The 27,265-nt window shown below is 46.6% G+C and overlaps 1 protein-coding gene across 4 annotated transcripts in view; it reads left to right on the forward strand.

Annotated features, from left to right (window-relative positions):
• The first annotated feature begins 245 nt into the window (after window positions 1-245).
• PROM2 (prominin 2) overlaps window positions 246-27,265 on the forward strand; it is a 144,705-nt gene continuing 117,685 nt past the window's right edge. For 3 of the 4 annotated variants that reach the window (XM_073559511.1, XM_073559514.1, XM_073559513.1), the window contains exons 1-3: window positions 246-644; window positions 7,368-7,417; window positions 14,592-14,782. In XM_073559511.1, coding sequence (XP_073415612.1) covers window positions 392-644; window positions 7,368-7,417; window positions 14,592-14,782 — 494 coding nt within the window. In that variant the 5' untranslated portion in view covers window positions 246-391. The remainder of the gene's footprint in view (window positions 645-7,367; window positions 7,418-14,591; window positions 14,783-27,265) is intronic. The other variant, XM_073559515.1, reaches the window with a different exon arrangement.

Consider the following 27,265-nt stretch of genomic DNA (forward strand, 5'->3'; position numbering starts at 1 on the left):
CTCTCCATGAATCTATTAATTCACTTGTCCCACCACTTGATGATCCATATCCAAAAATGCAGAAAATATAGGGGCTGTTGTTTGTTACCGGTGATAATAATTAGGCTTCAGACTCACCTGTTCATTCCCAGGTATTTGTGACTCACAGGAGGATGTACCTTGGATGCTCTTGCAAAATACTGGCACTGTCCCAACACAAATAAACAGGTCCATCAGGTTCATCGAAACACATGCTTGTACATTCTCTTCAGTTCCAGGAGCGCCTGCTCCTCAGCTGCTGAGCAATCTCAGCCAGAGACAGATGTGTTGGATGCTGCCAAGGTAGAAGACCTGAGGAGTCTGAGGAATGAAATCTCTGAACTCCGGCTGGTGATACTGAAACTTTTAGAAGATGGCATCCTTGGATTTCAGGATCAGCAGCTTGCACATCTTGTACTGGTTAATCTGTCTCCAGCTCCTCAGTATGGGGTCAGTAACTCCGCAGACGTGCAAGTTAGTCAATGACTCCGGGGTTCTAGAATTTGACATTTTGGAAAAAAATAATAATATATCCATAATTAAGCAAGATTCTGGTGGAATGGCCCCACTCTATAGGATGCAAAGGTTGTTTCTGAATGCTGTTCAGCCAAACCTTTTCCCAAAAGGTAGGAAAACTGAAAACCTGATTGATTATAATGGATGGATACAAAGAACTTAAAGGTCTTCTGAAGTGTAGAAATAGTGAATACATGGTAGCATAAGTCAGGGGTGTGCAACTATTTCATTGTCTACGAGAAAGGGTCCGAGCATAGCTCGGGAGCCACTTGTGGCTCGTAGCCCCATAATTTGTGACTCGCGGCTGCCTGCCATCTTAGTGCATTAGCTCCAGGTTCAGCAAACGTATGAAGAGCACATTTCAAAATGATGAATTTTATGAGTATCCCTGCACTTATACTGGTCTTAGGGGTTTAGAAAAAATTTAAGTATAGTATGCTGGTGACAGGATGATACTACAAGTAGGCAAAAAAACACGGCACTCCAGAGAAAGAGGAAGGTTGTTAGGTGCTCAAGCAAGGTTTCCAACCCATTAATATGTACAAAAATACTTGGCACTCAAAAATGAAGAAGCAGTATATTCTTTATTTAGCATCCAGACAAAAATAGACTCATATCGTATTGAACTTTTTTGGTCCAACAACGGACCTTCATCAGAAATGTTTTTTTTTAGTTTCTTTTGGTAGAAAACTGCAAAAGATACAGATAGGGTAATAGATGTCCTTAGGTAGTAGCAAAGTCTATGCTGCTGGTATTATGTAGAGGCTGGAGCACGAGTCTATCTGGTTGGAGTTGGATAAATGTGACTGGATAAAGCAGGGCTACAGGAATGGGTTAACAGCCCTAGGGGTGCAGGCTCTGCAAACAGATACAGCGCTTAGTGCCCGCAGGAGGAATCCAGGGTGCCGTAGTTCATAGTCTACGAGAAAGGGTCCGAGCATAGCTCGGGAGCCACTTGTGGCTCGTGGTCCCATGATTTGTGACTCGCGGCTGCCTGCCATCTTAGTGCATTAGCTCCAGGTTCAGCAAACATGTATGAAGAGCACATTACAAAATGATGACTTTTATGAGTATCCCTGCACCTATACTGGTCTTAGGGGTTTAGAAAAAATTTAAGTATAGTACACTGGTGACAGGATGATACTACAAGTCAGAGGAGGTGTTTGAAGCTTTATGCGACAGTGTGTTGGGAGTGCTTGATGAGAGTATTCTGAATGGGGGTATTGTAGCAACCGCTGGATCGCTGGTATACTGCTTCAGGTGATTTCTTTGGAAAAGCTTTGGCTATCGCTATACCTGTAATGGAGGCTTTGGTTGCAGGACTGTCAGGGGGCAGGAGCTGGATGAGGCTTGCGACCCTCTCTCAGAGCTGAATGTGGCTTGCGACCCTCTCTCAGAGCTGGATGTGGCTCTCAAGGTCAGAAAGGTTGGGGACTACTGGCCTACAAAATGGTCAGAGATAGCAGAGCGCAGTACTCGGCCATCCTTGTCCATGGAGAAGTGGAGAGCGTGTATGATAATCACTCCATTTAATAGTGTAATTCCCATTTAGTATCCATCTAGACCCCCTCATCATTGAACTTAATTGGACCCCTAAATATCAAGCACTTTACCTATGGTTGTATCCTATAGTTGTTACGGTGGGCTTAACTCTTTAAACTCCTGACATTTTGTATGCCTCTTGAGCCCTGAAGATAGTGTGTTCTTATGTCTTCCCTAGGGATTTATGAATGAAGTCGATTACACAATATCAGATGGGCAATGCCATAAACTTATAAATTAACGTCTTAGGTTGTTGTCCATTATGACAGACATAAATGCCTTCAGGTTACATGAATACAGTACAATCCATGATACATAGACTATTGTTCCAAAAATTTGGCAAGATCCTAAATGTAACAAAGGAGGAACCCCAAAAACAGACATGCTAATATTATATGACTCTATAAAAAAAATGGTCTCAAAATTAATGTATAGGAAAAAAGTCATCAGGAAAAGACCTAGTGTCAAAACCAGGTTTTCATGTTACATTTATTTATTTATTATATAAATATAGATATATATATATACTGTATATACTGTATATATATTATATTTCATTTTCCATATCATTATGTACGGTATATAAAAAAATGCAGAAATCAATAAATGTTCACAACTAATTTATCCACTAATCCTAAAACTGAACTCGCACAGTCTATTCTGTACAGATGACTTTTCACTAGACTCATTATCATCCTGATAGGATTACAATGACATATACAATAACATGTAGACAATACAGGATCCACCATTCACAATAGGTAATATCACAGCTACCTCCTCCTCCTTCCTTTACAATGACCTTTGCCCAGATGAGATTGTGCCTAGAAAGAAAGTCAGGGTCATTTTATCGCTGACTATGTCCACGTAGCTGCTGAAGAAAACAAGACGTATGAGCCCAATATTAGGATTAGGAGCCAATGTGAAAAGTGCAAGATTTATAGTATTTTTTTTTCTATACTGGTCACGCAAAAAATAAAAAAAATATGATCAAAGATTTCTGCATTAGCTTGCAGTAGTCTAATTGAATATTCATTAGAATGTTTCCTCTACATAACAATAAGCTGTAGCACTTAGTTGGTTGTTTTTCTATTCACCATACTAACTCACTGAGCTAAAGACAGTAAGGACATATTCACATGATTGTGTCAGTAGATCAGGTATTACTCGGACTGAACAGTGACACATTAAAGTCATTCAGCCAATTCATATAAGCACCATGAACTATTTTGGTCTGATTTTTGGACAAGTCTACCCCAGAAGTGGGCAATTAATTTTCCCAAGGGGCCACATGAGAGACCATGACTGTTGTGGATGGCCGAACCAATAATCTGAAATTATTTCTGCTCAATATTAGCATTACAATTAATATAAAATAATTAATGTTAGCACTTAATATTGAGCAGAATTAAGTATGATGACATCTTGCTATATGACGTATGAGCCCACATACAGCTCCCTATATAATGTAAGGGCCCATATACAGCCCCTTATATACAGCATGTGCCCCCCACGTAGCCTCCTATATACAGTATGAGCCCCCACGTAGTTTCCTATATTAAGTATGAGCCGCCACGTAGCCTCCCATACATAGGAAGAACCCCCACATAGCCTCCTATATACAGTATGAGCCCCATGTAGTTTGCTATATAAAGTATGAGCCGCCACGTAGCCTCCCATACATAGGAAGAACCCCCACATAGCCTCCTATATACAGTATGAGCCCCATGTAGTTTGCTATATAAAGTATGAGCCGCCACGTAGCCTCCCATACATAGTAAGAACCCCCACATAGCCTCCTATATACACTATGAGCCCCATGTAGCCTCCTGTGGAGAAATGAGGGTCAGTAGCTGCTCTCGTCTGCTGGCCTGGCTGTCTTTTCAAAGACCGCATAGACCAAGGCTCATATGAACAATGGCTCATGTCTCCTGACCTACTGAATAATACATCTGGCATGATTAAGAATAAATGCTGTATTGTCACATTCCTCCCCCTTCTTAATTAGCCCCAGAGACTGCTGGATCCTGTAGTGGGTCGCTGTTGACAGGGCTGCCAGACGTGATAGGCTTCCGATCATCCTTCTCCACTTGTCAGGGACAGTCCATTGGCATGTCTTTCAGCACAGACACAAATTTAAGAGGCTTCACCTTCATGAGAACGAAACTGTGTATCTTCCAGTTTCCTCAAAGCATATTCCATGTCTTCCTTGAGAATAAACTCCACAATCCCAATTCCATCCTTGTGTACATCAGCATAGCAGATAGCTCGAGCTTCTCTTATATGATCTTTCAGATCCTGCCAGCTCCCCACTTTGGGAAGACCTGAGACAAGGACTCTGCATTCAGTTCACTGTGACAGGGGTACGTTCCACCTGCAAGGTCCTCTATATCCTCACCCTGATCCCCGGTTTGACCTGGGAAACTCTACACATAACCGACGAGAACCAAACTCGTACCCATTGCATCTAAACACAACGTCCTCCACATCCCGCGGATCCTGGAAGCTGATGAAAGTGAATGGTGCACAACTTTCACGGCGATTATTTAGCTTGATGGTATGATTCGCCCATACAGATGAAACAACTCCAGCTCCTTCTCCCATACATTGACCGGTAAATTGCCCACAAAAATGTTCCGAGTGCTGACCCCCAGTCTGGGAGATGGCAACTTGGGGCCTAGTAAGTGGTGTTCTGGGGGGACAATATCTGAGCTGACCTGGGTGATAAGATAAAACTGAGGAAAGAAAGAGCGCAATAGAGTCTTATCTGGATAACAGATTATATAAATTCAAAGGAATCTACTCACCTTTTCCAAGATAGATAAAAGCATGTAAGTCAATGTCAGCCTGCTGCACGCCCGAGGTTCACGTCCGTGACCACAGAAAGAAATCCTTTTGGATAAAATATTTGGGTTTACTGTGCGCTGCTGAGACCAAGATAAAGTCACCACGTGAGAAACTTTTTAACTCTTTATTCCCTAGAGAATAAAGAGTTAAAAAGTTTCTCACGTGGTGACTTTATCTTGGTCTCAGCAGCGCACAGTAAACCCAAATATTTTATCCAAAAGGATTTCTGACCTGGGTGATGGAAGACCCAGTGATCTGAGGTCCCTTGGCCTGGATTTCACTGACCTTGACAGGCTGGATGTGGCGATGAAGGTAGGATGGTGTAGGGTGGTCAATCTGATATATAGTGTGGACAGGGTATATCACTTAATCCGCTGCTGCTGTATCCCAGGGGGGTAGCATGTCTCAGACCCAAATGGTTCGCCTTGGCAGATGCTGACCAACTGGACCGAGAGATGGCCTCCTTGCATAATGCCCCAGGGATGTAATCAACCTTTGGCCATGTGTTCAATGTGTCAGCACATATGGCAACACTGTAGGTTGGGCAAAGTATAGGTCCTGTTTGTACACCTTTGTTCTTATGGGGTTTCTGCTGGGTAGCGGGATAATCCTGCTTGAATGTTTGGTGACTACTCGAATCCTTGTTGAGAAGTCTCCTGGGATCGGTGGGCATATTGGGTTTCCAGTAGAGTTGTCTGTAAACTCATCGGCCAATCGATTTGCCTGGGGTGTCGGGCTTCCGTTCAGTTTCTGGGGCCATTTTCTCCATAAATTGCTCGAGCATGATCACATCCTGGAGGGAAACAGCAGAGTGGGCAGCCCAATCATTGAGCCAGCAGTTGCAGTGTCATCGGAGTTGACTTCCAAATTGTACATAGGAGGCCTCCTGGTGTCCTTAATAGTCCAATAGTCCAGTCGGTCCTGAGGCCCAAGCGACCGGGCAGCATCCTGTGCCCTGCCAGTCAAACTAGTCCACAGGCATTTGGCCCAATCAGCTGTTGGGCACCATAGGCATCAGCATCAGGGTCTCAAGCTTCCCAGATGTTTCTCAACCTCTGTGTTGGACTCATTAAACACTGGCACATCTCTGTAGCAGAGATGATTTCCTTCGTAGTGGGTTGTCATGGAGGTAGGGTCCGGCATTGGCTATGGGGGTACTGGAACTGATTCCAGAACATAAACGATCTCCTCACTGGAGGCTCCAGGTCCCAATGCGATCAATAATTAATGGATTCAGGCTGCTTGGGACTGGGTATTTGATTACAGACTACCACTGGATCCTTGTTTTGGCAAGCAGTTCAATTCCTCTTGGTCATCCTCATCATTCTCCACGGCATTCTGTGCATCTCACAGGACCAATTCCTGGATCAAAACTGACCTAGTATTGGTGGCCCGGTGTGCGATCTGTCGGCACTGGCCAGCACCTGTAGTTGCCGTTTCCTGCTGAGGCTAGATATCCACTCTGTTTATCTTTTCAAGGATGAGCTGATGGGGTTGAATATGGTGGCATCCAAAACCTGCTGTGTATGCCTCACCTATGGTCTGTGAAGTCTGTTTATCTGCCTCCCTGGTTGTGGAGTCCTTGGATGGTGTCTATGAACACCAGTCCCCTGCAGCATCCCAGGATTAACCAGAGACATGGAGGGTCAGTGGGTGCTCTCATCCGCTAGCCTGTCTGTATTTAGAAAGACCGCATGGTCCAGGGCTCATATGAAAAATGGCTCATGTCTCTTGACCTACTGTAGAATACATTTAGCATAATTAAGAATAAAGTCTGTGTCGTCACACCTCATATATACAGTATGAGCCCCCAAGTAGCCTCATATATAGAGTATGAGACCCGACGTAGCTTCCTATATACAGTATGAACCCCCATGTAGCCTCCTATATACAGTAAGAACTTCCACATAACCTCCTATAAACAGTGTGAGCCCCCATGTAGCCTGAAATCATGTTGTCGTATCTGCTGTCTCACACTCTGGTGGAAGAAGGGGCCGACGGCAACTCCTCCACCAATGTATTCACCGCTGTCTGCATCCAAAGGATATGTGGTGGTGGTGATGGCAAGCGGCAGATGGATGGTGGGGGAGGAGAAGGTGAGGCCCGAGACAGCTGAAGGGCTGAAAGAGAGGTCCACGAGCCCCACCCTGCTCTCCCCTCACCGTCCATCCACCACTCGCTATCACTTTATCCTGGTCTGGTCTACCTCATTCCCATCAAAGGATCTGTAAAAAACGGAGAGCACACGTGTACAAAACTGATTCAACTCAATTGCAAAATTGTCCATTTTTCATTTCCATTGTTCTGATGCAGCCTTAGAATATCAATCACATCAATAATTTGTGACAAACTAAGTTCTGCTACATCAATATGTTATATCAATTGGAAGCTTATGATTTTTTTATATGTATTACATTGATAAATGTTGTGATTTTATATTTTAGAATTACTCCGTTCACTTCTCAGAAATTCCTCAACTTTGGAAACTTCTCAGGTAAGTAAACCATTGGGTAGCTCGGCAAATTGATTACAATAACCTCTATAAAACCGATGTAAATTGTAGTTGAAAGTATACCCCAAGTCAAAGCTAGAGAAGATTTCAATTTCTAGCAAATGGACAAAGATGCACAAAAGTTGTGGATGCCAGAAAAGAATGTTTGCATTCAGATATACACAGACAAAAGGTTCCTAACAAATGACAGTAAGCAGAGATCTTGAACACCATGAGAAGTGCCAGAATCTAATTACAGAAAGTATTACACAACCATCACGATATGAGTAAGTTGCCAAAACATATGTTGAATACATGCAGTCATGGTTTTTATGTTTTTTTCCTAAATAATTGCATCAACTAGTTGTTAGAAGAAACGTAAATAATCTAAATGATCATATTGGCTGACATGTCATTTGTTCGAGACTTACGAGGTTATTAAAGGTGTAGTTATTATTGAATTTAATAGGAGCTGTATGATCGGCACTCCAGTTAGCTCCCACTAGGGGCAGCCGCAGGCATCCAGAATTTTGTTTAAAGAGGACCCCTCCCCAGGTCAGATGTGGTTACCAGGTGTTTTTTTTTTACTTGTGATTCTTAAATTTAGTACTTATTTTTCTGGTCTTTACAAGGGAGTGTGGCTCACGGGGTAGTAAATCCTAAAGAGTTGCCCCCTGACAATCCTTTGACCACCGCCCCATTATGAAGACCAGAAAAATTATTACTAAATAAAAAGGCCCATATCTCTGGAGCTGTACAGTGCATTTAAAAAAATATATATGTGTTTGTATATACAATATTCAGGCGAGAAGTGGGAATGAAGTAAGAGCCAAAACTATCCAATTTTGACCTGGTGACAGGTCCTCTTTTAAGAGATAGTGTCAGCTCACAAAGCAATGCCATATTTGCCATGATCACGTGTGTCAGGACGCAGATGATGCCGCAAGGCGAACCCATAACACACGTGACCCTGGATACACCGCCTCCAGTGGGGCGCATTTAAATAATAAAAACGTGCAGGTGGATACGCCGCCTCCACCTGGCGAATTTAGGTATTACACGTTATACAATAAATCAAATGATAAAGGGGGAACCTGGGAAACTTTAACAATGGTGGGCCCTGCGATAGGGAATGGGGAAATGGAGACCTCCTATGCTCCCCTGAGCCAGAGTCCCTGCACTCCTTACATTCCCTAAACAGGCTCCGCACCTGTCGCCGCACGCGTACCTTAACGCCCTTGCTCACCCTGACCCTAAACCCTCACTAGGGAATGGGTCGGTGCGGAGACTAATCCCACCACTGCACTAATAACACACATGAGGAAAGAGACAATACAGGGGAAACACCACTTAGCTTTGCTCTGTTGCGTGCGCTCCTAGCAACAGAGCCCTCCACCTGAGTGCATCTTCTCCTCCACCTGGATCCATCACCATAACAGGATCCTTCACCTTAGTGCAGCCTTGGAGCAGAGTCCAACACCAGTTGCAGCTGCTTAGAACCAGAGTCCCAAGGAAGTGTTCAGCTTCTGCCACGAAGTCAAGCATGCTTGAGTCCAGCTCAGCGGCCAAGTCCCACATGGTGAGTGCCACTCTCCATAGTAGCCACTCCACCAGACCATGCAGACACTTCCTGCTGACACCATTACTGCGACTCCACCACGCCATGCCAGCCCTTCGTCCAGACACCATAGCTGAAACACATCCTCCCTGGCTAAGCTGCGCAGGACTCCTCACCAGCTCCATCCAGCATCCAGGCTCTCCAAAAACAGAGTGAAAACAAACTCACAATATCACAGGCAGTGATTGCACCCGCTAGCACACCTTTATAGGGTGTCACACCTGATCCCTAATTAAGTGCACAAAAACCTAAAGTGCAATACTGCTAACCACCACCGGGGACAGTCAAGACACCTGGGAACTTTCCAAAGTAAAAAAAGTTCACCCAGTGCAATTAATACCGCCAGATCCCACACTGGATCATGACAGTACCCCCTCCTTAATGAGGGGCCTCTGGACCCTCAAGACCACCCCTCATCAGGAAAACACCTACAGCGGGGACGCCCAGACCCTGAATTCACCCCACCATTACCTGACACTTCAGGTTCATGACAAACACCGCTGGTATTGGCAATACATGTTCATTTTGGAGGCACCACTCATCTCCACAGCGCCGACCTGGGGAACGAGATTATGTATGTGTATGTATGCTAAGAGCTGATCAGACTCCACAACACATTTCCAAGATGTTTTTTGGTGGCACCCATACATGCTCGTTCACACACAGGTCCGGACCTGAACGTTTATTGCATACATTCGTTTGTCATAATTGGTGAACTCATTCTGAACTAGACAGCAGAGGCGTCCCCCTGCATCACACTCACACCCCCACTATTCACCAAGGGACACCACCCTCCAACCCTTTCACCATGAGGACTGCGCCTCCTAGGGTTGGTTAATGGCGAGGGTAGAGATTTGTCCCTACTCCCCCGCAGCACACCTGCTGCACACACCAGGAGGAGAAGGGGACCGGGAAATGGAGGAAATATACTCTCGCTGGTCGCCTCCACACGACCAGGAGGGCGGCTTCTTCGATGGCATAGAAGATTTGGCGTAAACCCCGCGGACTCTACACCAGTCTGCTCATCACTGGAACGCACCCCTTCACCTCGGGGAACACCAAGCAGCTCCGTGGGGCACCATTCCTCCCACCTGCCTGGGTACGCCCACGTGCATGAGCAAGTCCCGCTCCCCAGCAGCGACTCCAGGGGCTTTTGCCAGACCCGCAGTTTGCCAAAGCCGCCATTTTAATTTCCTGGTTACCTGAGCAGAGGCCCCAGACCGTGATGACTGCTGCTGCAGCAGCTCCAAACACCTTGCCGCTCCCCACTCACATCAGTGAGGCCCGGCAGCAATTACTCAGCGGTCTCCACATGGCCAAAGCTCACCAGAAAAAAAAAACTGTAGGGCCTGTGATAAAGTCATGATCACGTGTGTCAGGACGCAGATGATGCCGCAAGGCGAACCCATAACACACGTGACCCTGGATACACCGCCTCCAGTGGGGCGCATTTAAATAATAAAAACGTGCAGGTGGATACGCCGCCTCCACCTGGCGAATTTAGGTATTACACGTTATACAATAAATCAAATGATAAAGGGGGAACCTGGGAAACTTTAACAATGGTGGGCCCTGCGATAGGGAATGGGGAAATGGAGACCTCCTATGCTCCCCTGAGCCAGAGTCTCTGCACTCCTTACATTCCCTAAACAGGCTCCGCACCTGTCGCCGCACGCGTACCTTAACGCCCTTGCTCACCCTGACCCTAAACCCTCACTAGGGAATGGGTCGGTGCGGAGACTAATCCCACCACTGCACTAATAACACACATGAGGAAAGAGACAATACAGGGGAAACACCACTTAGCTTTGCTCTGTTGCGTGCGCTCCTAGCAACAGAGCCCTCCACCTGATTGCATCTTCTCCTCCACCTGGATCCATCACCATAACAGGATCCTTCACCTTAGTGCAGCCTTGGAGCAGAGTCCAACACCAGTTGCAGCTGCTTAGAACCAGAGTCCCAAGGAAGTGTTCAGCTTCTGCCACAAAGTCAAGCATGCTTGAGTCCAGCTCAGCGGCCAAGTCCCACATGGTGAGTGCCACTCTCCATAGTAGCCACTCCACCAGACCATGCAGACACTTCCCGCTGACACCATTACTGCGACTCCACCACGCCATGCCAGCCCTTCGTCCAGACACCATAGCTGAAACACATCCTCCCTGGCTAAGCTGCGCAGGACTCCTCACCAGCTCCATCCTTCATCCAGGCTCTCCAAAAACAGAGTGAAAACAAACTCACAATATCACAGGCAGTGATTGCACCCCCTAGCACACCTTTATAGGGTGTCACACCTGATCCCTAATTAAGTGCACAAAAACCTAAAGTGCAATACTGCTAACCACCACCGGGGACAGTCAAGACACCTGGGAACTTTCCAAAGTAAAAAAAGTTCACCCAGTGCAATTAATACCGCCAGATCCCACACTGGATCATGACAGTACCCCCTCCTTAATGAGGGGCCTCTGGACCCTCAAGACCACCCCTCATCAGGAAAACACCTACAGCAGGGACGCCCAGACCCTGAGTTCACCCCACCATTACCTGACACTTCAGGTTCATGACAAACACCGCTGGTATTGGCAATACATGTTCATTTTGGAGGCACCACTCATCTCCACAGCGCCGACCTGGGGAACGAGATTATGTATGTGTATGTATGCTAAGAGCTGATCAGACTCCACAACACATTTCCAAGATGTTTTTTGGTGGCACCCATACATGCTCGTTCACACACAGGTCCAGACCTGAACGTTTATTGCATACATTCGTTTGTCATAATTGGTGAACTCATTCTGAACTAGACAGCAGAGGCGTCCCCCTGCATCACACTCACACCCCCACTATTCACCAAGGGACACCACCCTCCAACCCTTTCACCATGAGGACTGCGCCTCCTAGGGTTGGTTAATGGCGAGGGTAGAGATTTGTCCCTACTCCCCCGCAGCACACCTGCTGCACACACCAGGAGGAGAAGGGGACCGGGAAATGGAGGAAATATACTCTCGCTGGTCGCCTCCACACGACCAGGAGGGCGGCTTCTTCGATGGCATAGAAGATTTGGCGTAAACCCCGCGGACTCTACACCAGTCTGCTCATCACTGGAACGCACCCCTTCACCTCGGGGAACACCAAGCAGCTCCGTGGGGCACCATTCCTCCCACCTGCCTGGGTACGCCCACGTGCATGAGCAAGTCCTGCTCCCCAGCAGCGACTCCAGGGGCTTTTGCCAGACCCGCAATTTGCCAAAGCCGCCATTTTAATTTCCTGGTTACCTGAGCAGAGGCCCCAGACCGTGATGACTGCTGCTGCAGCAGCTCCAAACACCTTGCCGCTCCCCACTCACATCAGTGAGGCCCGGCAGCAATTACTCAGCGGTCTCCACATGGCCAAAGCTCACCAGAAAAAAAAAACTGTAGGGCCTGTGATAAAGTCATGATCACGTGTGTCAGGACGCAGATGATGCCGCAAGGCGAACCCATAACACACGTGACCCTGGATACACCGCCTCCAGTGGGGCGCATTTAAATAATAAAAACGTGCAGGTGGATACACCGCCTCCACCTGGCGAATTTAGGTATTACACGTTATACAATAAATCAAATGATAAAGGGGGAACCTGGGAAACTTTAACAATGGTGGGCCCTGCGATAGGGAATGGGGAAATGGAGACCTCCTATGCTCCCCTGAGCCAGAGTCCCTGCACTCCTTACATTCCCTAAACAGGCTCCGCACCAGTCGCCGCACGCGTACCTTAACGCCCTTGCTCACCCTGACCCTAAACCCTCACTAGGGAATGGGTCGGTGCGGAGACTAATCCCACCACTGCACTAATAACACACATGAGGAAAGAGACAATACAGGGGAAACACCACTTAGCTTTGCTCTGTTGCGTGCGCTCCTAGCAACAGAGCCCTCCACCTGAGTGCATCTTCTCCTCCACCTGGATCCATCACCATAACAGGATCCTTCACCTTAGTGCAGCCTTGGAGCAGAGTCCAACACCAGTTGCAGCTGCTTAGAACCAGAGTCCCAAGGAAGTGTTCAGCTTCTGCCACAAAGTCAAGCATGCTTGAGTCCAGCTCAGCGGCCAAGTCCCACATGGTGAGTGCCACTCTCCATAGTAGCCACTCCACCAGACCATGTAGACACTTCCCGCTGACACCATTACTGCGACTCCACCACGCCATGCCAGCCCTTCGTCCAGACACCATAGCTGAAACACATCCTCCCTGGCTAAGCTGCGCAGGACTCCTCACCAGCTCCATCCTTCATCCAGGCTCTCCAAAAACAGAGTGAAAACAAACTCACAATATCACAGGCAGTGATTGCACCCCCTAGCACACCTTTATAGGGTGTCACACCTGATCCCTAATTAAGTGCACAAAAACCTAAAGTGCAATACTGCTAACCACCACCGGGGACAGTCAAGACACCTGGGAACTTTCCAAAGTAAAAAAAGTTCACCCAGTGCAATTAATACCGCCAGATCCCACACTGGATCATGACAATATTGCTAGAACTTTTGATCATTTTTTGACTTTTGACTGTGTGGTTTTGACCTGTGTTCCCTAGTAGTGATGAGCAAGTGTGCTCGTTACTCGAGTTTTCCAAGCATGCTCGGGTGTTCTACAAGTATTTTGGGCGTGCTCGTAAATTATGTCTGAGTCCCCGCAGCTGCATGATTTGCGGCTGCTAGACAGCCTGAATACATTCAGGGATTGCCTAACAAACAGGCAATCCCTCCATGTATTCAGGATGTCTAGCAGACGCAAATCATGCAGTTGCGGGGACTCAGACATAAATTACGAGCACAACCAAAATACTCAGAGAACACCGAGCATGGTCGAAAACTCTAGTAACGAGCACACTTGCTTATCAATATTCCCTAGTGAAGGGGAGTCTGGCTCTATTTGGTAATCTGGATCACTTGGATCCACTCACCAAAAAGAGCCGTCTCTTTTGGATCCTAAATGGTTCATTATTATATATGTTCACCTCAGGTGAGCACCCATATAAGATGAAATTATGGCAGGAAAAATCCCACCAAACACAGTCATTTTACGCTCAGTGAAAGCCATTCAGAGAATTTAGTTGCTCTTACTGAGGTGGCAGCTCCTGTGGTTCCCAGCAGGGAGGGCTCTTTGTCTTGGATTGGTCAAGAACGACCCATCACTAATGTTCCCTTGTATAAAGAGGCCTCTTGTAGCCGGCTGGTGGGTGCCACAAAAATGGAGGTGCCTCTTCAGTCTCAGGATCAGTCAGGAATCAAGAGGTCACCTCCCTTATCAGTCATGAAGGGATGCCATATTCACGTAATAAGATGGTAATACCGTTTTATGTCTTTGGACTTCTTTTTCAAGAGAAATTGCATTGCTCTTGCACTATATTGTAGTGAATTGGCCCAAGGGTTATGAAAGGGGAGACTAATGCCTCTAAATCAAAGCTAGAACAAAGGCGAAGTTGAGCTTTGTGTATTATCCTGTATACTATGAACTTGATTATTATTCTGTTGTTTTATTCTTCCTTGTCACTAATATGTTGATTTGTTTTTCATTGCAGATTGTGAAGTATGAAGCTGGCTATGTGACCTGTGCCATCATCACCATCCTTTTCCTCATTTTCATGCTGGTGTTTGGGTTAACGTTCTGCATATTCCAGTATCGTGGAAGAACGATCCTACCGTGTGAAGGAGGTGTCTGCCAGCCAAAACCCATATTCGCTCTTCTTCTGTGCATGTTCTGCTTATTGTTGTAAGTTATCTATTATTTAATGTCCTAAATAGCTGCTGGACCAGAGCAGTGTAAATCATAGAATAATAGAATCATAGAATCGTAGAGTTGGAAGGGACCTCCTGGGCCATCTGGTCCAACCCCCTGCTCAAAGCAGGATTCGCTAAATCATCCCAGTCAGATGTCTGTCCAGCCTCTGCTTTAAGACTTCCATTGAAGGAGAACTCACCCGAATACTGCTAAATCCCTGGCACGTTTTTCTAATTAGTAGACCCCGTGCCATCATGCATGCGTCACACTATAGCATTATGTTGCCATGGGGCCTACTAATCAGAAGAGGTGCTGCAAATGCAGGGGATTCTCAGTGCTGTCAGGTAGCCAACACAGCCACTGGATTGGGGTTGTCTGAATCACCATATATAAGGTCATTTTACACCATAAATTCTACTTATATTGCTATGTGATTAGTTTCGGCTTGCTTATGGCTAAGTGCAAAATGTAAAGCGTTACATTACACATTCAACTACATCTGTAGATACAACACCATCCAACAATTGCTGCTTACATTGACCATGAGGTAAATGTCACATGCAATGATAATAGCAGTGTGCTCCATCTCTATGGAATCCAATTTTGTGTAGTGTTATAAGTAGAGTTGAGCAAATATGTGTAAGGCTGCCAGGGTAGTAGTCGTGGCAACGAGTTGTGGTGTTCCCACACCCTGACGCCCCACAAATGAAACATAATGTCACTTCTGCTGTATGTGTAATGTGAGCACTCACATTAATCACTGGAGTCCCCTCTGCTTCCATCATTCCAGCTTCAGACCCATGGGTCTCACAAATAACTACAGAGATAGTGTCCACTCAAACAGGCTAACTTTACTAAACAGCAGGGTTTTCAGTACAGAGGCGGCACAGTGCATACAGAGTGACATTTCTAGGGCTTTCCTGTCTTCCTAGCAATCCCTGCTCTTCCAGGACAATCCCTGTCCTATCCTGGCAATAACTGCTCTTTCTTGGACTATCTCTGTCCTGTCCGTGCGTTTAGGCCCACCAGCTTCCTGCCATTTCCAGTGTCCAAAGAGAGGGAAGCATATGACAGCCTTTGTCACCTCCTTACATATGTTACATAATGCCCTCTTCAGGTCTTGAAAAGCTTACTCCTGATGTTCTTTCCAGTAAATATTCCAGTTCTTTGTGCATGAGGGTGCTCCCTTCAACAACTTTGCAGCGCTCTAGCCCGGCGAGCAAAGTCTTTCACAAAGCTGCGGTAATACCCAGTCAGTCCTAGAAATGCTAGAACATCCTTCACTGTCTCTGAAGTGGGCCAATCCTGTATCGCAGCAATCTTTTCCCGAGAGGGTTTCACTTCTTCAGCAGACACAACATGACCCAGGTACTCAATCTGAGTGTGGAACAGATTACATTTTTGAGGTTTCACCTTCAATCCGTGTTTCTGCATGCAACTCAACACTTGTTCCAGACGTTGTAGGTGTTCCTCAAATGAAGCAGCGTAGACTATGATATCGTCTAAATAAATTAGCGTAGCTTTGAAATTCAGATCACCCAGACACTTCTCCATGAGACACTGAAAGGTCCCGGAGGCATTAGCAAAGCCGAATGGCATTCAGTTGAATTCAAATAGGCCCATGGGCAGAATAAAGCAGTCTTTGCTCGATCCTGTTCTGACATCGGTACTTGCCAATAGCCGCTGACGAGATCTAACGTCGAAAAGAATCTAGCCGTCCCTAGTGCAGACAGCGACTCTTCAATCCTGGGCAAAGGATATGAATCTTTCACAGTGCAGGCATTAAGTTTCTGATAATCCACACAAAAATGCAGAGTCTCGTCTTTTTTCTGTGCCAAACTATTGGAGCAGCCCAGCAACATCTGGCCCAGCATACTTTTCACCTCCTGATATAATTGTGGCAGAATTTGTCTATAGCGTTCTCTTAAGGGTGCCGTGTTTTTCGTGGGTATCTTGTGAGTGATGGCCGTGGTGCAGCGAAAGTCATCTTCATGATGAGCAAACACGTCCTGATATCGTCCCAATAGAGCTTCCACCTGCTGCATCTGTTCCTGGGTGAGTTCAGTCAATTTGTCTCGCATTTGGTCTAGAATAGTACGCCCCTCTTGAATATGCTGAGGCTCCAGTGTCACCGAGGAATTCACTGTCACGGTCCAGGAGTCTTCCTGGTGTACTTTCAACGGCATGGTTTGAGGTGGCATTATTTCTTCAGGCATGCCCACAACTAGGGCCACTTCACTTCTGTGACAAACTATGATGTCCTGGTCTTATAGATCAGGGTTCCCTAACTCCAGTCCTCAAGGCCCACCAACAGAACATGTTTTCAGGATTTCCTTAATATTGCTCAGGTGGTAATTGCTTCATCTGTGCAATACAAAGGAAATCCTGAAAACATGATCTGTTGGTGGGCCTTGAGGACTGGAGTTGGGGAACCCTGTTCTAGACTAACACAACGTATGGGTATTGCCCCATCTCGCACTGGTCAAGGGGAAGCAAATGTCTGTTAAGAGGCCCGAAGGTTTCGCCAACCAAGGTCTTTTGCATGTTACAACTGCAGAGAGATAGGGCTTATGGCTAGAGATGTCCGCGGCAGGCTGGGCCCCGGCCATTGCGCCCGTTAAACTAGAGGGATCCGAGCCTGGGGGACGTCGCCCGGAGACAGAATGGAAAGGAAGGAGTAGTGAAAGTCCCACGAATCTGGTGTCCACATGCACGATGGTCTGAGCTGAGTTCGATGGCCGGGCTGTGCATTGCCTGGTGGATACCGGGTCTCAAGTGACCACAATGCCGGAAGTGTACTTCCATCGGCACTTACCAGAAACCCTCCGGCCCGAGTGGGGCCCAGTGATAAAGCTGACGGTGGCAAATCACCTGCCCATCCCGATCGTAGGGGTGGGGTCATGGTTAGGACATGGTTAATGTCCTGTTTTCTCAGGGTTAACTTTGCTGGCCTCCCTTTGGATTTGGGAGGGGTATTTGTGCTCGCTCCAGACTGGCATTCCCTGTCAGCTATACTGTTTCTCTGGCTGTGTGTCTGACCCCTGGTGTGCTTGTATACTGCTTTGCTTGTTTGATTCCCGTGTATGACCCGGTCTGTTCTCTCACTCTGTTCTCTCTCTCACGTTATGGTACTATTGTCTTCTCCAATTCTGACTTCCTGGCTTGGCTATCGTTACTCCGTTACCGTTTACCCATATTGTATCGTTTATTGCCCGTTCTGGTTTTCTGATCTATTGCTACGTCTGACTATCTGCTCTGTTTAACCCTTTGGTACTGTCGTGCTATCTCGTGCTTTGACCCCGGCTTGATTTGGTTTACGTCCCTGTCTATACCCCTTGGTAACTTGTCCCGTAGTTACCTTTCTAGGAGTTTCCCTGCAGCTCCTAGCTCTGTGGAGCTTAGGTCTCGCCCCCAGCAGTCACATGCTTCAGGTCCTGATAGTCTGAAGCATGCATCGTCACCGCTGCTGCCCTGCTCCACAGGTATCTTTGAGCACTGTTTTTGTACTCAGGACACGCGCATTGGCTCAGTGAGCAAGTGCAGTGCCGTGTTCATGACAGGTGGTATGGATGCAGGTCTCCCTGTGTGGCAAGGATCTTGGACGGAGGGGTATCGTGCTGACTCAGGGAAAGGCTGGCCACCGTCACATTGGGGATGAATATCCTGAAAGAGTTCGGAAAGCTGCTGAGTGATGAGCCATCACACTTGTCTCTAAATCAGCGGAGTCTGCAGACCCCCCAGCGGCGGGTGTTTCAACAGTTAATTTGCACAGCCCACATGCAGGAAGTCTCCGGTCAAAGAGAAATGCTAGGAAAAGTGATTGTGTCGGCATCCACTCAACTCACGTTACCACCAGGACAGACTGTGCTAACCCTGCCCGTCCGAGCACGTGTGCCGCTGGAGGGGGTGGAAGTCCAATTGGAACCTTTGGTAGTGGAACAACTGCCTGCAGGACTTTTGGTGGCCCGAGCGCTGGCCGTGGTATGAGAGGGAACAGTGTATGAATTTGACAGGCCAGGAAATTGTCGTTCCATGCCGAAGTGAAATCGCGCGGGTAGTGGGCATGCCCAAAGAAGTCATACCAGCCCAGGATATACAGTTGGCGGTGAATCCGGAAGACCAGTGGTCGGTGAGAGTCACCACCTCTCTGACGGCCGAACCTCAATACATCCAAGAGGGTTGGCACCTCATAGAACAGATGGTCGCTGAACAGTCCAAACTCACGCCCTCCCAAGTACATCAAGTAGAAGCGCTACTGGGGCGATATCAGTCCATTTTTTCGAACCATGAAGATGACTTCGGCTGCACCACGGCGATTACTCACAAGATACCAACGAGGGATACAGCACCCATACGAGAATGCTATCGACAGATTCCCCCCCAGTTATATCAGGAAGTGAGAGAAATGCTCAGTCAAATGCTGCAGGCGGGTGTTATCAGGGAAAGCCAGAGTTCGTGAGCGGCCACTATTGTGCTGGTGTGGAAGAAAGACGGGTCTCTGAGGTTCTGCTTAGACTACCATAAGCTAAACACATGTACTGTACGAGATTCATACCCTCTGCCCCGGATTGAGGAGTCTCTGTCCGCGTTGGGGAAAGCCAAATTCTTCTCAATGCTGGATCTCGCCAGTGGCTACTGGCAAGTGCCCATGTCAGAAAAGGATCGGGCAAAGACGGCCTCTATACTGCCCTTGGGTCTCTTTGAGTTCAACAGAATGCCGCTTGGCCTGGCCAATGCCCCCGGGACGTTTCAACGGCTGATGGAGAGGTGTCTAGGTGATCTGAACTTTGAGGCTATACTCATCTAGTGGATTGCATCATCCTGGGATTGACGGGATACTACCATCACTTCGTGAAGAATTTTGCCTGGGTGGTGCAATCGTAACTTGAACTCCTGAAGGGGGTACCCCCAAATGCCAAGAGTCGATCCATCCATTGGAAGGAGAGGCAGGAAAAGAAATTTTGTAAATTAAAAATGCACTAACCGAAGCTCTGGTACTTGCTTATGGGAACTTCTCTATACCGTTCATTCTCCACACCGATGGAAGCTTGCACGGGCTTGGGGCTGTGTTGTCGCAGGTGCAGGACGGAAGAGAAAGGGTAATCGCTTATGCTAGCCATTCCCTCCACGATTCTGAACACAACCCGGACAACTATAGCTCCTTCAAGCTGGAGTTGCTGGCATTGGTGTGGGCCATGACGGAGAGATTCACAGAATACCTGTCCGGCTCAGAGGTGCAAGTGCGCACCGATAGTAACCTGTTAGCGCATCTGGAGAACGCCAAGCTAGGAGCCATGGAGCAGCATTGGGTGGCCTGAATGGCGAAGTTCCGGTACAGAATTGCCTATAGAAGGGGAGCAGAGAACACACACACTGACGCCTTGTCCAGAGCAAGACATGCACCACCGGGAAAGAGTAGAGATGAGTTGCTTGAGGAAGAGGAGGTGCCCCAGTTCCGAAGGCCACACTGGACTAAATACAGACTCCCCATCATATAGGAAAATTGGAAAGATCTCGGGATGAGTGGGTTCAATTGCAGCAGGAAGATCGTGAGCTTGCTCTGTCCCGACACTGGGTGACGTTGAAGAAGCTGCCTAGCCCAGGAACAGCAGAGTGCTCTGACTCCAGAAGCAATGAAGATGCTCCATCAATGGGAGCTCCTCCAGATGAGAAACAGGTTGTTATACCGGAAGGTTCAACTTCAGAGGGAACTTGGGGCTTCCTGGCAGGTGGTGATTCCAGAGACAGTGCTGTCAGCTGTGGCCTCTGAAGCTCGCGAAAAAAGGGCTCACTTCAGTCTTGAAAAAACTTTCCAGTGGTTCGTTTACCACCCAAGAACATCGTCATTGTCTACAAACCATACATCAGTTAGTTCAGACACGGCTCCGGGAACTGGAACACCCTGAATAAGCTTCCTCTACGGGGGACAGATCTTCAGGTTGGTGATCGAATGTTAGTGAGGGAGAAACGTCCTTGTGACAAGCTTAAAAATCGATGGGAGAATAGGCCGTACAGAGTGAAGCATCGAGTCGGTATGGAAGGACCTGTGTACGAGGTTTATCCGGAAGGGCAAGAGAGTGCGCTCACTAGAGTGGTCCACAGGGGTATGCTCTCCGAAGACCCCATTCAGAAAAAAGAAACCCCTGAAGTTCCTGAAGAGGTGCCTACTGTGGCCGTGGAGGATAAAGATGATGAAAATTTCGACCATCCATCCGCAAATTTGTCTGCAGAGCGGAATCCTGAGACCCCAGAAGAGAACGCTATGGTGGGTGCATGTTCGGCTTTACCTCCGCAGGAAGACTCCACTATTCCTTCCATTCTACGTCGCTCTGAATGAACAACTGCTGGACAACCCTCCATTCGATATAATCAGGATCAGTTTATTTGGCGGCACACCGCTAGAACCGACAACAAACTCTCTAGTTATACTCAGGATGCCTCGCCCGTGGAATGGCGAGTGAAAAGATAGGGGGGGTGTAAGAAGATAAGCTGAGACAGAGTCAGTGGTGTCCGGTGCCCTTTAAGGCCGGAACTATCGGGACTGTCACCACTGATGCCGGGGGAGGGTTCTTCTAGGAGGGAGAGACCTTTCTGTCGGAAAGCAGGGGGCGCGGGGTATATAAGGAGACCTGAGCGTGGGAATGGGTCTGACTTGGCGGGAAAATGACAGGGGAGTGTTGCTTCCTTCTCCGCTGCTCGCGCTGACAACTTCACGTCACCTAACCATCAGCGTGCGGACCTAAAGACTTCCTTTGACGCTATTAATATACCGTCTGGACCCGTGCTTTTGGATATTCCTGTTGTGACTGTGATAGAGGATAAACTGCCTAGAGACTATTCTGAAAGACCGCCAATTGCCGTGGACTGTAAGGGTGCCCATGTTTCGTGTCCGGCGCCTTTGCCGAGGAATCCACCTAAAAGACTGTTTCCAAATTCCGACGCACTCAAGACAAGCAGAACTGAATCCATCAGCACCGTCGGGAGACAGTGCTTCTCGTATCTCCGTAGCAGAGCCAGAGAAATTTGTCCACGATTTTCCAGCCTTTTCCCTGCAAGAACTGCAAGTGATAAGTTACCGTGTATCTTTATCTCCTATTCCTGAGCATTGTGTTTGTATGTAATTTCCTCTGCTCTTTACTCGTCTTGCCTCCTTGCGTGGAGTATTACTTGTTAATTTCTTGTTCAGTAAACCCTTGTTAACCCCTTCTCTGTCTCTGGCTATTCACTGCATCCAACGGACCTCTCCCCCTTACAGAAGCATCCCTAGATCATCACCGATCCTCCACCAAATATCACAGCGGGTGCAAGACACTATGGCTTGTATGCGTCTCCAGGTCTCTGTCTAACCACTAGACGACCAGGTATTGGGCAAAGCTTAAAATTAGACTCATCAGAGAAGATTACCTTACTCCATTTCTCTATAGTCCAGTCCTTATGGTCTTTGGCAAACTTCAGCCTGGCTCTCCTTTGCTTCTCATTGATGTAAGGCTTTTTTCTAGCTTTACATAACTTGAGCCCTGCCTCTAAAGTAGGAACCTGTTATGAACTGTTCTTGCTGTGTACTTTACGCCAGCTGCCACTTGCCATTACTTTTGTAGGTCACTTGATGTCATCCTGCGGTTGCTGGGTGACATTTGAATAAGATGATAGTCATCCTGGTCAGTGGAGAGTTGTTTTCGCCCTCTGCTGGTCTGTAACTTTGTTGTCTTCAAAGTCTGCTGCTTGACCTTGTTGTAATGGATTGCCATCTTAGAAATTTTATGGGTGGAGGCAACATAACGGTCACTGTATCCCTCTGCCAGAACTGAGCCCTTCTTTTCCCTCACTCAAGGCTTGTCAACTCCTTGAGCATGGTTTAGGCTATGTGCACACGTGTGGAAATGCTGTGGAAATGTCTGCAGCATTTCTGCAACTCCTGCCGCGGGTAAAACGCATGCGTTTTTCCCACGAAAAACAAGCGTTTTGCAAGCGTTTTTTGCTTGCGGAATGCTGGCGCATTCCAAGCGATTTCAAGCATCGCTTGGAAATGTGATTGACAGGTTGGTCACGCTTGTCAAGCATAGTGCTTGACAAGTGTGACCAACTTTTTACTATTGATGCTGCCTATGCAGCATCAATAGTAAAAGATAGGATGTTAAAAATGATAAAAAAAATTAAATATATTGTTATTCTCACCTTCCTACGGCCCCCGATCTGCTCTACGGCGCTGCCGGCATCTTCCGGTCCCAGTAATGCTTTGCGCAAAGGACCTGAGATGAGGTCAAGGTTGCGAGACAGCGACGACATCAGCGGTCATTCGCACAAAACATTACTGGGACTGGAAGATGCCGGGAGCGTGGGGACTGGAAGATGCCGGGAGCGTGGTGAGAGGCAGGAAGGACTTCGGGGGCCGCCGGAGGGTGATTATATCTCTATTTTTTATTTTTATTCTATTTTTTACAGGATTATGGTACCCAGGGCATGGTGAAGAGTCTCCTCTCCTCCAGACCCTGGGTACCATCCGCGCATTGAGCGCTCACTTTACGCATGGTGGGCATAGCCACATGCGTAAAGTGAGCGTTTCAGTTTAATCCTATGGGTGCTGAATTGCCGCGATTCCGCAAAAAGAATGAGCATGCTGCATATTTTTCCACTATGCGATTCCGCAGCGGAAAAATTTGCAGCATTAGCACAGCATTGTGGAATCCCATAGGATTGCATGGGATGCATTTTCTTTCGTTTTCGCGGCGGTGCACAGCGTAAAAGTGCTGCGAAAACGCAAAAAAAAAGCAACGTGTGCACACAGCCTAAAAGTTATTTTTTCATTCGTATTACTTTTGGGATATTACTTGCACTTGTTTTGCCATCCTATTGCAAGAGGATTGTGAACTCCACAGCAGGGTTTTTTAGGGTATGTGCACACGCTGCGGATTGTAGTGCGGATTTGGCCGCGCGGATTTTGTAAAATCCGCAGGTAAATCTGCAGGTCAAAAGACCTGCGGTTTTACCTGCGGATTGCTTTGTGGTTTTGCCCTGCGGTTTTTCATCTCCTCAATGGAGGAGATGGCAAACGCAGCGGAATCCGCAGAAAGAACTGACATGTCAATTCTTTCTGCGGTTTCAAAACCGCGGAAAAATCCGCACCGTCTGCACTGCGTTTTTTTATTCCCATAGGAAATAATGGTACTGTACACCGCAGCAAAAACTGCTGTGGACCCGCAGCGGCCAAAACCGCTGCGGTACCGCAGCAAAATCCACATCGTGTGCACACACCCTTATACTTTCCTTCGCTAAAAGATTTGGTTCAGGTGATCACCTAATCAGAAGCACATTAAGTAGAATGAGGTGTACCCTGGTTGGAATTTAACTGACATTGGAATGGAATGGCCGTCAGACATGTAGAGAAGCTGATTTTTATAACACTGTGCAGAGGTCTCTTAATTTTTGCCAGAGCTCTATATAAGATAAACGCATGACATTATTCACATGACGCGATTGGTGTCTTCAGGGGTAGGAATGCAACAGCATAGTCCACCACTCTTACATTTGCACAAGCTGTTGAGCGATTTCAAGAAAAATTAAGAAAAATTACACTTATGCCATGATATCCTAGTGCTATTTTATCTGAATCAAGGTAGCCCCAGACAATTACTTTTGAGTATATTGTTTGAGTAGGGAGTACTTGTTATTTGGTTGGTGTAATTTTGTGATCATCAGAGTTTCACCAGTTTTACTAATACGAAGAAAAAAAAACTGATGTCGCATTTTTGAGATTCTCCTATCTCTCAGTAAAAATTGAACAGCACACAGATGGCAAAGCGATTTTTTTTCATGGACACATTGACTTACCGTACTTTGGTGAGTTTGATCTATGATCGGACATGTGAACAACACCACTCAGTCTGCAAAAATGCCGGACTTGTGAACAGCTCCAAAGAATATAATAGGGGCAAATGCGATCTGTGAAAAATGTGGATAGAACTTGTGTATGAAAAACTGCAAGTGAAAACCGCACATGTAGTTTTAATGTGTTTGCATGTCGAAATGCATAAAAAACGTATGTAATGTGCACATGACAGTATCACTAGTTTTGTCCATGCCAAATACCAAGACATATCAAAAACAAAGTAGCTTATTTATAACATGATGCAGCAAAAAGAGATTAAAAAAAGAAGCATCGAAAATACAAATAAAATTGCACACATTTATGGTATGAAAAAATGCAGGTAACCTAATTTACTTAATAGGTGCAGAAATGGCTCAGAAAATAATGGAAATGAATGTAGCCTAAAAGTCTGATGCCTGGCACTTGTGGATGCCTGCACTATTCATCATGTTTGCACCTTGGCGTCTTATATTTCTTAATGTAAAAAAAAATAAGCTAATGATCAGAATTTTTTCCATGTATGTGCTGCAGGAGTCATCACTTCTAGTAGCAGGACTGTAAAGTACAGTGTATAAGAGAGCTTTCATTTTTAATTATCTCCACATAGAGGATCTGATGCAGCGAGTGTGGCAGGCAGTGCTGTCATTCCACTGTCACTTGACCCATTTTAGTGCTGCCGTCATTTCATTTTACTTATAAGGAGCCTGAGCACTCGCTAATGCACCTGAATAGTGAAAGAACAAGTGCTGTCCTAGGATGGCTGGTAGTTTACCCTTTCTCCTCTTGTTGCCATCCCAAGGAGGAGAGTTAAAGGGATTTCATTGTGATCTCGATGATCCAATCAGTTAATTGTTGGCGTTCCTTTCACACATATGAGTGCTTCAGGTCTGAGCATTGTATCTGACTAAGGCCTCATTCAGACATCCATTTTCGAACACGAGTGCTATCTGTGTTTTCACGAATAGCACTTGATAGTCTGAGGCCATTCACACATACGATTTTTTTCCTGGGACTGAGTTGTCGACTGAAAATATTGGAGAGATGTCCGATTTTGATCCGAGAGATTAAAATCAGCAATGTAAGTCAATGAGTCTGTGAAAAAAATTAGACCAAACTTGGATGACATCCAAGTGCGGTCCAATTTTCACGGACTGTCAGAATGAAGAATGTCGAGACTTTATTTAGTTTCTTCAAGTATGATAAAGTCGGACGACACTTGTACCATACTCTGATCAAAGTCTGATGAAAAGAATCAGTGCGATTTTCTCTTAAATGAAAAAAATCAGACATCTGAATGAGGCCTATAATTGATCATACATATCACAGTCAGTTTGTCACAATGTGGCGGTCTGAAGTAAGTGGGAGGTTCCTGCAACTGTCCCTGGAGCTGGAGCCCTCACTATCACTGTCCCAGAGGTACTCTTGAAGGTTGAGAGGCCTGGGTCTCCAACCTTACTATGCTCCTGAATGCACACTGAACTAATTCCTCCCCCACCCAGCCAGGGTGGTATGTGACTGACGAGAAATGGCTAGCACAGACCAGAACAGACTGGGATGAAATGAAACTGAAATCATACAAAAATACTCATGAAACAACGAAGAGGATAACAAGAGAACAGTAGGAGCGACCAGCCAAATGGGAGAGGATAAGGCAATACACACACTACCAAAACCAGGCAGATAACTGACTGCCACAAATAAGGACTACTCCTTCACCACCAAATTTGGTAGTTGTAAGCTATCACAAGCAGAAAAAAGAGGAAGCAGTGAGGTTTAAACAGAAGGCCCTGCAGAGTGATAGGATAGGCAAAATAGCAAATAGAAAACACCTACTGTAAGAAAGGAGTGACAAAAGGCAAATGCAAATCAGCACCCGGACAGTGACAAGATGTCCAATGGCTCAGTGTATGGAGACGCCGCCAGACAACCATCAAGGCTGGCGCATCGAATCCTGAGGCATGACACAGTTATACTGACTCTACCATAAACCTACTACATACCCTCAGCTTATGATATGCCAACTTCTTCTTGGTGGGAAACACCTCACCAGCTGATTTTTTCCTACATCTGTGGGTTATGCTAACTTAAATTACATATGTAAGGGATAAAATTGTATAATTTATCCCAAGGATAGATGACTGAAATATTAATCATAGCTGAGGGTTTGACTGCTAATACATCCACTAATCGAGAGAATGGGAGCCTAAAGTCCCCCGTGTCAGTGGAGCAGTAGTGAGCATAGTTTTCCTCCACTTCTACACTCACTACATGCTCACTACCCCTCAATTCACACAGGTGACTTGGAGACCTATGTTCCCATGGTCGTCGGGGTTTCCAATGGTTGGACACCCAGTGGACATACATTTATCACCCTGTGGATAGATTATTGTATATGTATCACCTTGTAGGGTAGGGGAGCCCCCACTAGAGATCAGGAACCAGGTAAAGTCTTATCACTCTTTAGTCAGCCCTGTCTCCGGCTTATCCCCTTTGCAGACCTATTACCACCGGTCTATTGATGTCTCCTCACATCAGATGTTTTATTAATGCACTATCTCTGTCGTCTCTTTTCATATATAACAACAAACTAACAACATTGGCCACATATC

The sequence above is a fragment of the Dendrobates tinctorius genome, unplaced genomic scaffold, assembly GCF_039654945.1.
Source record: "Dendrobates tinctorius isolate UK_male_01 unplaced genomic scaffold, ASM3965494v1 ptg000272l, whole genome shotgun sequence".
Taxonomy (NCBI): Eukaryota; Metazoa; Chordata; class Amphibia; order Anura; family Dendrobatidae; genus Dendrobates; species Dendrobates tinctorius.